Source organism: Aotus nancymaae, unplaced genomic scaffold, assembly GCF_030222135.1.
Source record: "Aotus nancymaae isolate 86718 unplaced genomic scaffold, 86718_ANA_hifiasm-v0.15.2.pri h1tg000065l, whole genome shotgun sequence".
Classification (NCBI taxonomy): domain Eukaryota; kingdom Metazoa; phylum Chordata; class Mammalia; order Primates; family Aotidae; genus Aotus; species Aotus nancymaae.
In genome coordinates, this window is record NW_026988480.1 from 13,890,453 (window position 1) to 13,906,916 (window position 16,464).

The 16,464-nt window shown below is 39.4% G+C and overlaps 1 protein-coding gene across 4 annotated transcripts in view; it reads right to left on the reverse strand.

Moving 5' to 3' along the window:
- The window catches only part of SUGCT (succinyl-CoA:glutarate-CoA transferase), a 691,493-nt gene that overhangs the window by 614,089 nt on the left and 60,940 nt on the right, over nucleotides 1-16,464 (reverse strand). For all 4 annotated transcript variants that reach the window (XM_012473534.3, XM_064366749.1, XM_064366747.1 and 1 more), the window contains one exon: nucleotides 175-266. In XM_012473534.3, coding sequence (XP_012328957.2) covers nucleotides 175-266 — 92 coding nt within the window. The remainder of the gene's footprint in view (nucleotides 1-174; nucleotides 267-16,464) is intronic.

Sequence of the window (16,464 nt, forward strand, 5' to 3'; positions counted from 1 at the left end):
AAGTCATTCTCTTTCCCCGGTTTCTTTCTAAAATTATTACTTTCAATGGCAAAAACAGCAACTACTTTTGCCCCAACCCAATAACTCATTTAATCCTATGGGATAGTGCAAAGTAAAATCCCTTTGGAATATGTAAGGGAAGAAATTATGAATATTCTAAAGAAGGATACCTACCTCAGGCCCCGTGATGTGCATCAGACCAGAAACAGCAGAGGCAACAGCATCATAACCAGCTCGCTGAGAAATTGGACCTGTCTGACCATACCCTAAAAAAACAAGAATAAACATATTCAGCACTACACAGGGTGTGCTAAAATCATTGTACAATAAATACAGTGTGTTAAAACCATTTCTATCCAGAAATCCTGCAGCATTTTGAGACTATTAGATATATACCATTCCTTGAAGAAGGCAGTAAGAATTCATTACAGTGCTCTACCCTGGATATTCTGTTTGCTTGTTCATTTGTTTGAGATGGAGTCTCACTCTGTTGCCCAGGCTGGAGTGCAGTGGCAAGATCTTGGCTCCCTGCAACCTCTGCCTCTCAGTTTCAAGCGATTCTTCTGCCTCAGCCTTCCAAGTAGCTGGGACTACAGGCACATGCCACCACACCTGGCTAATTTTTGTATTATTAGTAAAGACAGGGTTTCACCACGTTGGCCAGGCTAGTCTCGAACCCCTGACCTTGTGGTCTGCCCACCTCGGCCTCCCAAAGTGCTGAGATTACAGGCATGAGTGGCCTACCCTGGCTATTCTTAAAGAAAATCAGAGGCTGGGTGTAATTTAAAATTTGGACTAAATAAAACAATTACATCAACTAAGTGATTTTTAAGATTACAAAGAGAAGGTAGAGAAGGTATCACAGGTATCACATTTTTTTCTTTCCTTTCTTTTTTTTTTTTTTTTTTTGCAATCAGCAAGAATCAACAGAACACAAGAAAGATTTTCTTACTGCTCCCCTCAGTCCTGGTGCTTATTGCTACATTATAAAGACTGTATCAGGTCAGGTGTGGTGGCTCACACCTGTAATCCCAGGACTTTGGGAGGCCAAGATGGGAGGATCACCTGAGGTCAGGAGTTTGAGACCAGTCTGGCCAACATAGTGAAATCCTATCTCTACTAAAAACACAAAAATTAGCTGGCCGTGGTGGTGAGTGCCTGTAATCTCAGCAACTGGGGAGGCTGAGGAAGGAGAATCACTTGAATCCCGGAGGCAGAGGTTGCAGTAAGCCAAGATCGCGTCACTGCACTTTAGCCTAGGCAACGGAGCAAGACTCCGTCTCAAAAAAATAAAAATAAAAATAAATAAAGTCTGTATCAGAAGCTATATGAATCTGTCCCCAACAAGCAGAGTAGCCCAATGAAGAGCTTTCCATACACATGAGCTACCTGATGATATTCCCTGCATGTGCTGCTTTAGGAAGGCCATGAAAGAATTGCCTGCAAGCCTTGTTTCTCCAGCCACCTGGAAGACTCTCCCTCAACCTTTTATAAAAGAGTACCCTCATTATATATGCTGCCACAGTGCTTATCATAATAGAAATGTAAAACAGTTATTTGTTAGATTTATTTTGTCTCCTCCCTACTAAAGTGTACACTCCAGAATGTTTTTCTGTTTGGTTCGCTGCTGTATCCTCAGCCTCTAGAACAGTGTTCAATAAGCTTTATTGAAGGAAGGAATGAATACAAAAATATTTTATATAAAAATAATGTTTTGGCTGGACGTGGCGGCTCATGCCTATAATCCCAGAATTTTAGGAGGCCAAGGAGGCCAGATCACTTGAGGTCAGGAATCTAAGATCAGCCTGGCCAACATGATAAAACCCTGTCTCTACTAAAATTACAAAAATTAGCCGGTGTGGTGGCATGCGCCTGTAGTCCCAGCTACTCAGGAGGCTAAGACATGAGAATCACTTGAGCCTGGGAGGTGGAGGTTGCAGTGAGTCAAGATGGTGCCACTGCACTCCAGCCTGGGCAACAGAGTGAGACTTGTCTCAGAAAATAATAATAATAATAATAATTCAAAAAAAAAAACAAATAATCTATAAAAAGTAAATAAAGGAAACTGTAGAAGTAAGTGATCATCACCGATTAACGTACCCAGATGCATTCGCCACCAGAAATGATCTTTGTTACAAATAAGAGTATGTAAAACAAACTCCACAGATAAAATTATCACTGAATATTAAAGAATTAAAATATCTTTCTTGAATTAATTGCTAAAATAAAAAAGAATTAAAATAGTTCAATATTATATTTATAATTACTGATGATAAAAAGGTATTAAAACATGTCTCTGCTTATGTTTTAACTTAGAAAATGTCAAATAAAAATAGATAGAATATATAATTAAACCCACAGTTGGGCGCAGTGGTGCAAGCATGCAATCTCAGCACTTTGGGAAGCCAAGGCGGGCGGATCACGAGGTCAGGAGATCAAGACCATCCTGACCAACATGGGGAAACCCCATCTCTACTAAAAATACAAAATATTAGCCGGGCATGGTGGCACGCGCCTGTAGTCCCAGCTACTCGGGAGGCTGAGGCAGGGGAATTGCTTCAACCTAGGGGATGAAGGTTACAGTGAGCTGAGATTGCACCACTGCACTCCAACTTGGTCACAGAGCAAGACTCCGTCTCAAAAAAAAAAAAATATATATATATATATATATACACACACACTCACACATATATATAAAATAAACCCATCAGTCAACTTCAATAATTATTCATGGTCAATCTTATTTCCACTATGCCTGTTTTTCAATTAGAACTATTACATGAAGAAAAAACAAAATCATTGTTTTTTTCAATTCATATTTTATTTTTATTTGTTTATTTTTGAGACTGAGTCTCACTCTGTCGCCCAGACTGGAGTACAGTGGCACTGTCAGGGCTCACTGCAACCTCACTGACTGTGTTCCAGCAATTCTCCCACCTCAGCTTTCCGAGTAGCTGGGACTACAGGCATGCACCACTACGCCCGGCTAATTTTTGCATTTTAGGTAGGGATGGGATTTCACCATGTTGCCCAGGTTGGTGCTGAACTTTTGAGCTCAAGGGAACCACCTGCCTCTGCCTCCCAAAGTGCTGAGATTACAGGCATGAGCTACTGCTCCCAGCCACATAAAACCATACTGAAAAAACCCAAACGTCTTGATTCAGGTAAATTCGTTTTGTCTCCCAATATCAATAACAAAACTTATAAATTCTTAACTATTACTCTCTCAGTCTTCAGAAAAGCAAAAATGGAACATGAAGTAAATAAAGAGAAACAAACTATAAGTCAACATTCTCTGTACAGAAATAAATTAACACCAAGCTTTAGAGAATGAGTTCCAGGGCAGGCAGCATACTGTGTAAAGGGCACCCTGGCCCGGGATTCCAGTCTTCAAAGCAATGGTTTTCAAACCACAAGTAGTCCCCAGCATAAAACAATTCTCCAGGAACAGAGAGAAGCTGCCAATAGCAGGAAGGCCTGTGCACCATGAACCACCTGTTATCTCAGCAGGAAGTCACAAAAAGGAATTAAGTTTCAGTTCACTCTAGGTTTGGAAAATCAGGTGCTTCTGGCGAGAAGCCTAAATCCCTCAAATGGCACAAACCCAGGTCTCTCACCATCAGTGCAGCTCTAAACGGACTCTTCTAAATAAAGGCCTACAAGAAAAATTCTCTTTCTGTTCAGCTTAGAAAAAGGGAGAGACACAAATATCCTAATTACTGTAAATTACAACTTCTAGTATTACTATTAAAGAGAAAAGGAATAGTTGCTCTTGTTGGAAGCAGTAAAGTATAGTGAAAAAGAGGAGTTTTGAGATTTAAAAAAATCTAGATTCAAATTATAGCTCTGACAACTATTAAATCTTTAACATTTATTCAATCTCCCTAAGACTCAATGTCTTCAACTGTAAAGCGGCAATATTCACATTTTCTCATAGATTTCTTATGAGGATTTAATTTGATTAGATAACACAAGCAAAATGAATTTTACATTGAGAGCTAAATATATAGTTACTAAAGATGAATTAATCAATATATTAATACTATATTAGCTTAACTTTTCTACAAAATGTTGAGAATAACAAAAAGAAAACTGCCTTGAGATATGTCAAATGATGACAATAGACATCTAAGTATTGAAATTATGTTGTTTAATAAACCATAAAAATTGAAATATTTTGCAGTTGAAACCTTGCACTTATTCATAATAGCAAAGAAGCTGACAATAATAATAAACATATATTCTATAATGAGTCAAAATTTATTCCACATTTTCACCTTATACTTACCATAACTATTTAAATACTGACTACCTGTACTATCAACAAATATTTACGAGAACAAATAAACAGAATAAAGCAGAGAATGGACATCAAAATGGTATTTTGCTAAGATGGCTCTGTTGGCAATGTACAGAATTAAATTATTCACTAATGATTTAATAAAGAGCTAGAAAAAATGTTAAGCCTGGGATCCAGATAGTTCTTCTAAATTTTATTTTTAGCTTTACAATTCCAAAAACAACTACGATCAAAATCTAAATTAAAGAGGAAAAATGTATGCATGTCAGTTCTATTTTATATTTAAGTAGAGCTAAGAAAAATCAGGGAAGTTATGGAAAATCAGAGAGGCGCACCTAACACACATTTTCTTTCTCTTCCTCCCTCCCTCTTTACCACTTAGTAAGTTACATTCGTTTTAAGGAGCAACCTCGCCATCTTGTGGTATTTATGGACATTGAATGCAACATGTGAATTTCTAGACCCAAGTAAAAATGTACAGGGAGGAAGCTAAGGGGAAAAGATTTATTATCTCTTAATATTTTCCCTGACTGCCATATGATCTGGCCTGCCTACCCCATTTTTCTTCATAATTATGTCTAACTTTGTGTTTTCCCTCTCTCCCTAACCTCTGCCTTAGAAAGCGGGAGCTATCACTGGTGCTCTTGTTTTCTGTAATTCCTATGACACCTCCCATCAGTGCTCAACGCACTGTCTGTTAATGGTTACCCTTTTGGAGGTCACAGGTCCCTTTGACAAACTGGTAAGAAGCTATGAACTCTCCTCAGAAGAAAGTAATTCAACACATGCTCATATCTTAGAACCCCATTCATTAACCCCTGCTGCCCTGTGTTACGAGTCAGGTTAAGTACCTTCACTAGGTCATTAGGGCTCCAGGCCTGAAGCACCTCAATTATCCAAACAATTCTCCCGACAGGGATCTGTTCAAGGACAGCTGTGAGGCTTCCAAGCAAGCAAGAGACTCAGGATGAGGCTTTCACTTGGTAATAAAAGGAAAAGAGAGAACAAAATAAAGTATCTTTCATCTATATTATTTCATTAGCCACCTATTTCTGCCCTGAGGTATGTCAAATGAATACTCTACCTCATTCTTGACTCTTGTGATCACTGTGACTGATTGACTGACTGATTGTGATCAATGTCCCTACCTCATTCTTGACTCTTGTGATTACTGTGATTGACCGATTGACTCACTGAATGATTGATTGATTGATTGACTGAGACAGGGTCTTGCTCTATTACCCAGGCTGGAGTGCAGTGGTGTGATCTTGGCTCACTGAAGCCTCAAATTCCTGGGTTGAAGCAATCCTCCTGCCTCAGCCTCCCAAGTAACTGTGACCACAGGAGTGCACCACCACACCCAGCTAATTTTAAATTGTTTGTAGAGATAGGATGTTGCTTTGTTGCCCAGGCTAGTCCTGAACTCCTGGTTTAAGCAATCCTCCCACCTCAGCTTCCCAAAGTACTGGGATTACAAGCATAAGCCATCATGCTCGACCATACAGTGACCTTTTGAAAAGGTAAATCAAAAGGCCGGGCATGATGGCTCATGCTTGTAATCCCAGCACTTTGGTAGGCCAAGGCGGGAGGATCATGAGGTCAGGAGTTCAAGACCAGCCTGACTAACATGGTGAAAGCCTGTCTCTACTAAAAATACAAAAATTAGCAGGGCATGGTGGTGTGCGCCTGTAATCCCAGCTACTCAGGAGGCTAAGGCAGGAGAATCACTTGAACCTGGGAAGGGGAGGTTGCAGTGAGCCAAGATCGTGCCACTGCACTCCAGCCTGGACGACAGAGTGAGACTCTGTCTCAAAAACAAAAAAGAAAGAAAGATAGAAAAGGCAAATCAGTGTACTACTTCCCTGCCTAAAGCTCTCTGGAGACTTTCCAAGTCACTTAAAACAAACCTCCATTCTTTATCCTGGCTTAGAGGGCCCTATGTGGCTTGGTTACCACCTGCTCTTTGGCCTCAGCTTGTCTGTTTTCCCAGTGCCCTATCTTGGGTCCCACTGGTCTTTTTAGTGTTCTCCACAGCTTATTCCCATGGTGGGGCCTTTGCACTACCAAGGGGCCCTTGCACTACCTTTGCACTTCCCTCCAATCTTCCTAATTATTTGACCTGCCAAATAACTCCCAAATCCATCCAGCCTCTCATGTCCTATATCCTTCTCAGAGAAGCTTTCTCTACCACCCAATCTATCATAGACACCTAGGAATTCTCTAGCATTTCATATGTTCATTCTCTCTAAAGTACTTATCACTAGCAAATACTTTTATCTTTTTGATGGCTACCTCTCTCTCCTCTAGAATGTTAGTATTCTGAGGCCTGTGACTGAGGTGACTGTTCTCTGCAATATCTTTAGCACCTAGAATAACGTCTACCAGTAACTTAGCAAAAGCATGTTCAATAAATGAATGAATGTGAATATATAAACCTGGGAGTAAAAACAACACTTGTTACAACTGGCTATAAGACAGAAATAAACCTCTACTTCCTCCAGTGATGTCTGAAATAACCTATTGAGGGTAGAGGACAGAATGGAGAAGTCCTAGCAACTGAGTTTCTGAGGTTCAACTGTTGACATACCCAACAGTCCATATTTGGTCCCCCCTCTTCTCATTCTCATCTCTCTAATGAATCTCATCCCTTCCACGGCTCTAAACAAGATACTGGCAATCCCCATATCTAGAATAGCAATGACAACATTTATCAAGTTATTGTGTATTAGACACTGTTAGACTTTTGTCAATTAGATTGTTTAATTCACACAACAACCTTATGAATTATGTGCCATTATCCCCTTTCTACAACTATAACAAAACATGGAAAGGTTAACTAACCTACCCAAGGTCACACAGATAGGAAGTAACAGAGCTGGGATTTGAACCCAAGTCTGGGTCCTTATGTTTATATATATTTGTGCATGTATGGACATCTCTACCAGAAAGTCCAAGGTTATGCAAGCTGACAACCCCTAAGCAGAACTTATCCCACTTAAGCCACACTCACATGCCACCAACCCAGACTGCTCCTTCTACATTCTACATTTATAATTCAAACTGAAGGAAACCTAAGGGCCATCCTGGACTCTATTCTTTCATTTCCTGCCTATATCCAGTTGATCATTAATTTCTAATTATTTGACCTGGCAAATAACTCCCAAATCCGTCCAGCTTCTCATGTCCTGCAATAGCCTGTTTACTGCTTCCCCATCTCAGTTTATTCTTCAGGTGGTTAAAAAAGCCTTTTAAATTTGCAATTCTAATCAAGATATTTCCATATTAAAATTCTTAGGAAATTTCCTGTAGGATAAAAATAACAGTTCCTTAGCATGGCATACTGAATTGTTTGTGACCTAGCCCCCACCCACTCCCTATATCTTATCTCTGGCCACCCCTCCAAAATAACTCATACTTAGAATAGCTGTTCTTCAAATATGCAAACTCTTTCATTCCTCTGGGCCTCTATACAAGCCATTTCACTTGTGATCCCCATTGCCATTGTTTGTCAGTTCAAGGACAGCAGGACAGCTCAAATCTAGCACTGTATTTTTTTTGTTGTTGTTGTTGTTGTTTTGAGATGAGTCTCGCCCTGTTGCCCAGGCTGGAGTGCAATGGCGCTATCTCAGCTCACTGCTGAACGTCCGCCTCCTGGGTTCAAACGATTCTCCTGCCTCAGCTTCCTGAGTAGCTGGGATTACAGGTGCCCACCACCATGCCCAGCTAATTTTTGTATTTTTAGTAGAGACAGGCTTTCACTATGTTGGCCAGGCTGGTCTCGAATTCCTAACCACGTGATCCACCCACCTCAGCCTCCCAAAGTGCTGGGATTACAGGCATGAACCACCACGCCCGGCCGCGAACCTAGCACTCCTTAAGATATAGACCTGGTCAATGATGGGTTGTTAGGGACAAGAAAGAAGCTGTTTTCAAAGAGGACTGAAATGTATCCTGGTAATGAGTTCAAAAACAGGTGATATTTAAAAGTAATACCATTGTTATTAGCTAGAAGGTTAATATTAATATTCCAGCAAGTAAAGAAACTCCAAAAATAGATTGTTTACCTGAAAGGAGAACAAAATGCAATAAAATATTTCATAGTAATAATGTAATTCTTCAAAATGCATATACATATCTGGATTCTGTTTATTTCTCTACTCATTTTCTAGTGTAGGATGTTTCTGAATTAAAATGATGAAGTATAAACTCATGATGTATTTTTTTTTTTGAGATGGAGTCTCACTCTGTCACCCAGGCTGGAGTACAGTGGGGTGATCCAGGCTCACTGCAACCTCTGTCTCCTGGGTTCAAGTGATCCTCCTGCCTCAGCCTCTCAAGTATCTGGGACTACAGGCGCATGACACCATGCCCAGCTAATTTTTGTATTTTTAGTAGAAACAGGGTTTCACCACGTTGGCCAGGCTGGTCTTGAATTCCTTACCTCAGATGATCCGCCCACCTTGGCCTCCCAAAGTGCTGGGATTACAGGTGTGAGCCACTGCGCCCAGTGTATATTATTTTTTTAATATTTATTTTCTTACGCATCCATTAAAAGGCCTAGAAGCAAAGACTAACCCAGTATCACTGAGATTACTACTATCAGACAGTGGTATGTAAATACGACTTCCCACTAAAAGGAACTAAGAGTCCTTGAAGAAATGGCTGATTCCAGAATGGGGCAGGAAATGTACAAAATGGTGCTGGAATACCTTGTTATACCAGAAATCAAGGAAGATATCAAAGATTATTGGTGATGTCAAAAAGATGCAGCAGCCAACCTGAAAAGGCCTTTGCTGGCCTGAGAATGTGAACATCAAGAAGGATAATAATTGCAATAAATTGAAGCACATCAAACATGCTCAATACCATGGGTTCATAATGATATTTACCAAAAAAAATAGCTACCACTGGTAGAGCCTAGGGGAATTATTATGACAATTGGTAAATAAAAGGAATGTGCATTTCTCCTGCCTATACCTCAGAGCAATCAAATAGCCCATGAGAGAAAGAGTCCCCTTACAGAAGTTTTCCAACTAATATATGAAGAAGGAATGATAGAACTAGAATAGCACTATTTCGTAATTCCTAATAAATTCACAGGTCTAGGAAATCATCATCAGTGCCTGTCAATATCACAGATAAAGTAATGTCCAGCCATTATATGCCTCTTGGTAGAATACAACACCTTCTATGATGTATTCTTGATAAAAAAAAAAAAAAAAAAAAAAAAAACTGAGCAAGTTATAGATCACTTTATAAAGAACAAAAAAAATTAACATCACAGAAATTTAGCAAAATCAAAAAATACAACAGGACAAATTAACTGGTTTTTTTATACAATAAATTGCAAGAAAAAGACTGAGAAGGAACTATAAATTTAAAGTCTTAAGAAATACATAACTCAATTGCTATGATTACTTTATTTGGATCCCAATTCAAATTACAAACTGAAAAAAAAAGAGAACTGGGAAAAATCTGAAAAACAACTGTATATTTAACGATATTAAGGAATTATGACCAAAAAAAAGAAAAAAAGAAAAAAGAAAGGCCGGCCCGGTGGCTGACTCCTGTAATCCCAGCACTTTGGGAGGTGGAGGCCGGTGGATCACTTGAGGTCAGGACTTCAAAAACAGCCTGACCAACATGGTGAAACCCCATCTCTACTAAAAATACAAAATTAGCCTGGTGTGGGGGCGCACACCTGTAATCTCAGCAATTTGGGATGCTGAGGCAAGAGAATTGTTTGAACCCAGGAGGCAGAGATTGCAGTGGGCAGAGATCGCACCACTGCACTTCAGCCTGAACAACAAAAGTGAAACTCCATCTGTAAATAAATAAAGGAATTATGATTTTTTTTACTTATGTGTGATAATGGCATTGGCCTCCAAAAGTGCTAGGATTACAGACGTGAGCCACAGCACCTGGCCTGGATGTTTATGCGTTAAAAAAGAGTCCTTTCCTCCTGGATATATCCTGAAATATTTAGAAATGAAATTATGAAGTCTGAGATTTGCTTTAAAATAATGGAGGATGCCAGGCACAGTGGCTCACACCTGTAATCCCAGCACTTTGGGAGGCGAAGGCAAGGGGGATCACGAGGTTATGAGTTCAAGACCAGCCAAACCAACATGGTGAAACCCCGTCTCTACTAAAAATACAAAAATTAATTGGGCGTGGTGGTGCGCACCTGTAATCCCAGCTACTCAGGAGGCTGAGGCTGGAGAATCGCTTGAACCTGGGAGGTTGCAGTGAGCCGAGATTGTACCACTGCACTCCAGCCTGGGCAACAGTGCAAAACTCCATTTCAAAAATAAATAAATAAATAAAAATATTTGAGGAGTGTACAACTATTATATATCAATTAAAAATGTTTTGATGAAATAAAGTTGACATTGGGAAGCCAAGGCAAGAGGATCTCTTGAGCCCAGGACCCCATCTTTACAAAAAAAATTTTTTTAATGAGCCAGACGTGGTGGCACACATATGTAGTCCTAGCCACTGGGGAGGCTGAGGTGAGGGGATCCCTTGAACCCAAGAGGTCAAGGATGCTGCAGTGAGTTGTGATACCATTACCACTGCACTCCAGCCTATGCAACCAACAGAGACCCTGTCTCAAAAGAAAAAAAAAGCAGCGGCGGACGGAGGGGGTGGAATAAAAATAAAGTACTAGTTAAAACTTTTTTTAAACCAAGGGGAGAAGAGGTAGAATTCTAGACAAAGTAAGATTGGCCATGAATTATCATTATTGGGCTGGGCAATGTGTACCTTAAGATCTATTATACAGGCCAGGGCCAGTGGCTCACACCTGTATCCCAGCACTTTGGTAGGCCAAGGGGGGCGGATCACTTGAGGTGAGGAGTTCCAGACCAGCCCGGCCAACATGGTGAAACCCCGTCTCTAATGAAAATACAAAAATATTAGCCAGGTGTGGTGGCGGGTGCCTGTAGTCCCAACTACTCAGGAGGCTGAGGCAGGAGAATCACTTGAACCCAGGAGGCAGAGGTTACAGTGGGCAGAGATCTCGCCGTTGCACTCCAGCCTGGGCAATCCAGCAAGACTCTGTCTCAAAAAAAAAAAAAAAAAAAAAAAAAGATATACTATTCTCTCTACTTTTAGGTAACTTTAAATTTTTCCACAATAAAATGTTTAAAAAATGAATAAATTGTTTGTTTGTTTTGAGACAGAGTTTTGCTTTTGTCGCCCAGGCTGGAGTGCAATGACACAATTTCGGCTCACTACAACCTCCAGCTATCAGGTTCAAGCGATTCTCCTGCCTCAGCCTCCCAAGTAGCTGCGGTTATAGGCGCCTGCCACCACCATGCCTGGCTAATTTTTGTATTTTTAGTAGAGACAGAGTTTTACCATGTTGGTCAGGCTAGTCTTAAACTCCTGACCTCAGGTGACCTACCCCCCACCCCAGACTTCCCAAAGTGCTGGGATTACAAGTATGAACCACTGCACCCAGCCAATAAATTTTTAAATGATATTTAAACTTAATTTTGTATGTCTAAAAGTTCACTAAGGAATTTTAGAGCTAAATGGGTCTGGGGCAAAAATTCTTCCCTAAAAGATGAAAAAAATTAAATATCAGACAGGTTAAGAGACTTGGCCAAAGTCACGAAGCCAAGCAATAACAAAACTAGAACTAATGCTCATTTCAGTTTCCCACAGTGGATACCCTTCACCTGAAAAGAAAGAGTTAGTATTCTATTCTGAAGATTCTTCTTAGCCACTTTCTACTTCATAGAGTTACTTCAGAAACAAAACCAAGAGCCAGTTCTCCAGTGTTTTTAGGCTTTGTGTTTTTGTTTTGTTTTGTTTTGTTTTGTTTTGCAGACAGTTCCCTTGTTAGAACTAAATGAGATGTGGTCAGCAAATGATCCAAAGTTTTACAGTCTTATGGCATTTCACTTAATTTTTTCTATTGACATAGTAAAAGGCCTTCTCATTACTTTGAAAGAAGTTTTACCATAACCATACTGTCAATTTAGTAGTTTGTCCTTCTGTCATACGTATAATAATATAGATTCATACAGTTGCACCTCATTTTGCTTTATTTCCTTTATCCTTTTTCCCTCAGGGTATTGATATAGCATTTCCAACCTACAAGATAGTCACTTTTCTACATGCAAGATTCCAAAACCAACCTCAGCAGGATTCCAGTAAGATTTATGTAAATTTCAATACAGCAAGAGAACTCCCAGTATACCTGCTAGCCAATCTAAATTAATATATAACCCAAAGACTCCATAAGGTCAACAAATAGCAATAATTTAGGGTTGTAATAATAATAGCTAACATGTACAGAGCACTTCTGTATTCTAGGAACTGTGTGGAGCTTCATATGTGTCATCTCATTTAAGTCTCACAAGAAATATACGAAGTAAATTTTATTGTCCTAGTTTAATTACTACTGAGAAAATTGGGGTTCTGAAAGACTAAGTACCTTACCCAAAGATACATAGCTACTTTCTGTAATTCTGTAATTATTGAACTGTAAACACTCATTACTATGAGTGATATTTTACAAAGTATTTCTATGAGTATCAACAATTTTATCTTAGCCAGGTGCAGTGGCTCACATCTGTAATCCCAGCACTTTGGGAGGCTGAGGCAGGCAGATTACTTGAGGTCAGGAGTTTGAGACCAACCTGGCCAACATGGTGAAACCCCCATGTCTACTTAAAATACAAAAAATTAGCTGGGCACGCACCTGTACTATCCTAGCTACTCGAAAGGTGAGGCAGGAGAATCACTTGAACCTGGGAGGCAGAGGTTGCAGTGAGCTGAGATCACACCACTGCACTCCAGCCTGGGTGACAGAGTAAGACTCCCGATCTAAAAAAAAAAAAAAAAAAAAAAAAAAACATATATTATTCTAAGACCAAAAATGTGATTAATATGGCTTGCTACCTCAATAACCCCTTTGAAAATGAATGCCTCAATCTCTACCATAGAGAGGCAGGAAAACTGGCTGATTAATTACACAACACCTAAAACTTCTGAAACGTAATACTAAGAAGCATATGTCACTAGTCGCCAAAGGTAAGTAAATTGATAAGCAGTATCCTGTGAAGCAGCAAAAACATACTGAACAAAAAAAGAAAAAAGTTTACACTGATATATGTCTTTATCACAGAATTCCCACTTTGTTTTACTAAATCCAACTTGGGAATACCAATATATAAAGGTATGTTTTGTCTGGCAATTGTTTCATACGCATCTGTTTCATTTTCCTCAACTAGATAGCACCTTCTACCCCAACAGGAGGTAGCCTCTGTGATAGTGAAGGGTCTGGTTCCCCACCAGGCACCCCACGGCAAACACAACTGGGGCTTCTCCCATGAGAATGTAGCATGGATGCACCTACAGACAGCCATCCTGGAACAATTCAGAATGATTGCAGCCCCACAGGAGAAGCACTCCCCAAATTCAGGCCTATACAAAAGGCAGAGTCACAATATCTCCCTACTTGGAACATCAACATCCATACAGATGAAAAGAGGTCCTGTCTGATCTGAATAGCTGGAACACGGGACACAAGAAACAGTAGTATAGCAGGAATTTAATAAACACTTTTCACCTGACTGGTGCATATTTTTGCCTTCTACAGTATTCCATGTATGCCTGTGATGCTTTTCAGATAAACCGTCAAAATGAGTGTTTTCAGAAGATTGACAGGAGCTAGGTATTAAAATACTATCTTGCCTACAACATACACTATGTTTTTTAAAGAAAAAAAATAAAAAGTCTTCAAAACTATTATTCAAATGGAGTCTACAATTTCAAAGGCTCTGATGACCATGTCAATGTATCTTGCTAAAAGTGACCTTACCTAAACTTAACAATCACATACACACACTTATACACAAGCACACACACACACACGCACACACACACACACAGAAAGAGAGAGAGAGAGAGAGAGAGAGAAAGAGAGATTATCCTAAATACTAGAAGACTTATTCAAATAAGGAGGGAAAAAAAACTATTATAAACCACACAGACTAAATGAAAATAAAAGGCAAAATTTGTCTTCAAATTAAGAATTTAAATATATTTTCATGGAATATATTCTAAAGAAACTACATCAGGAATTAGATCTATGTCCCAAAGGTCACACATTTTCTACAAAATGAATGCAGCTCACATTCTGGCAGATGGATCAAAGAATCATTAAAGAATGAAGAGAATTACCATTGTTAAATATTTTTCATTGTCAGGAGCAAAATTAAATTTCAAATGACAGGAATATAAAACATATTCTTTGAGTAGAAAAGAAAATAAAAACTTAGCCAGACTCTCACATAAAACCAATTCCCTATAGCTGGATTCCCACACTCCAAATAGCAGCACTACGTCAGCCTGTGAAAGGACATTTTAGGCAAAGAACACAGAAATGTTCAGTACAGATCTCTTTACAAACCAAGACTAAACATCATCTCAAATCAAATCCAGATAAATGAATAACCCAAATGAGTAACAAATTAACAAGAATCACCTTTAGCCTTGCTCCATTGCCAAGAGGAAAAAGACAATTAAGTACAGTCTACATCTTTATTTAGTAGATATAAATGAAAGAACAGAATAAAAGTAACTCAAGTAAGAAAGATAGTAAATAAAATCCAGTAACCTTTGAACTGCCCAAAGAAAGAGCAATTAAAGTCTTTTCAAAAGTACAGACTTCAGAGCAAGCAATGCTTCCTAAATAGGCAAACATACACAGTGGCTCCAAATCCCAGAGCTGAAAAGAATGTGAAAACAGGAGAAAGAGCATGTAATGGCATGTATAATATGTGATGGCCCTGGTGAAAATGATCACTTATAGAATAACTATCTAATGAGTGGTTTTAAAAGTTTGCAGTTATAAGCACATGTAGTGCTCAGATCTTTGTTTTTTTGTTTTTTGTTTTGTTTTTTGCTTTTTGTTTTGAGACAGAGTTTCGCTATGTCACCCAGGCTGGAATGCAGTGGTGCAATCTCGGTTCACTGCAACCTCTACCTCCCGGGTTCAAGCGATTCTCCTGCTTCAGCCTCCCAAGTATCTGGAACTAAGGCACGTGCCACTATGCCCAGCTAATTTTTGCATTTTTAGTAGAGATGGGGTTTCACCATGTTGGCCAGGATGGTCTCAATCTCTTGACCTTCTAATCCACCCACCTTAGCCTCCCAAAGTGCTGGGATTACAGGCGTGAGCCACCGTACCCAGCAGATCTTGGTTTTTAAATATCCTTTGTCACTCAATGGAATGAAGGCTTCTTGGAGAAATGGTTGATTTCAAGGAGTTCAAGACCAGCTTGGCCAACATGGGTGAAACCACATCTCTACAAAAAATACAAAAAAAAAAAAAAAGGTAGCCAGGCATGGTGACACACGCCTGTAATCCCAGCTACTCAGGAGGCTGAGGCAGGAGAATAACTGGAACCCAGGAGGCAGATGTTGCAGTGATCCAAGATAGCACCACTGAACTCCAGCCTGGGAGACAGAGCGAGACCCTGTCTCAAAAAAAAAAAAAAAGAAAAGAAAACGAATAAAAATTAAATAAGATGTTCTTGTGCCAAAAATTAAGAAAGTGCCCAAAGAAGATGGGGACAGAGTAAAAACATACAGGAGCCATCCTGAAGATGTTTCCACTGGCCAAACCTGAAATAATTTGAGCATCAGAAGAAATAGTGACAGTTAGGCATTACAACTGATTGAATAGAATACCAATACAAGAGTCCACATGGATGGAAATAATAAAGGGAGAAGGGAAAGCTCTTCCTTGTAGTAGAAAGCAAACTAACAAATGCAGAAGGAAAGGTGGAAGTAGAAAACCACTATTTACATATATCATAACAATAATAAACATGCAAGAATCAATAATGTATGATAACTAGTGGATGAAAGTTTGAAAAGTCCCAGAATACTTACATAGTCTCAAAGTATATTCTCCCCAGAAGATATTCTTTAATTACAAAGAGTAAAACAGTAACTTTCCAATGGAGAAACTGGCAGACACCACCTTAACCCAATGATCCAAGTTGCATTGCTAGTAATGGAACTAATCAGCAGCATGTGCTTCCAACATGTGCGCTGAGAACACTGGCATCACTCTGTGGGGTGTGACTGCCAAAAGTATTTAATTTCTTCATAAAGAAACATCGAGAAGAACTAACATCTCA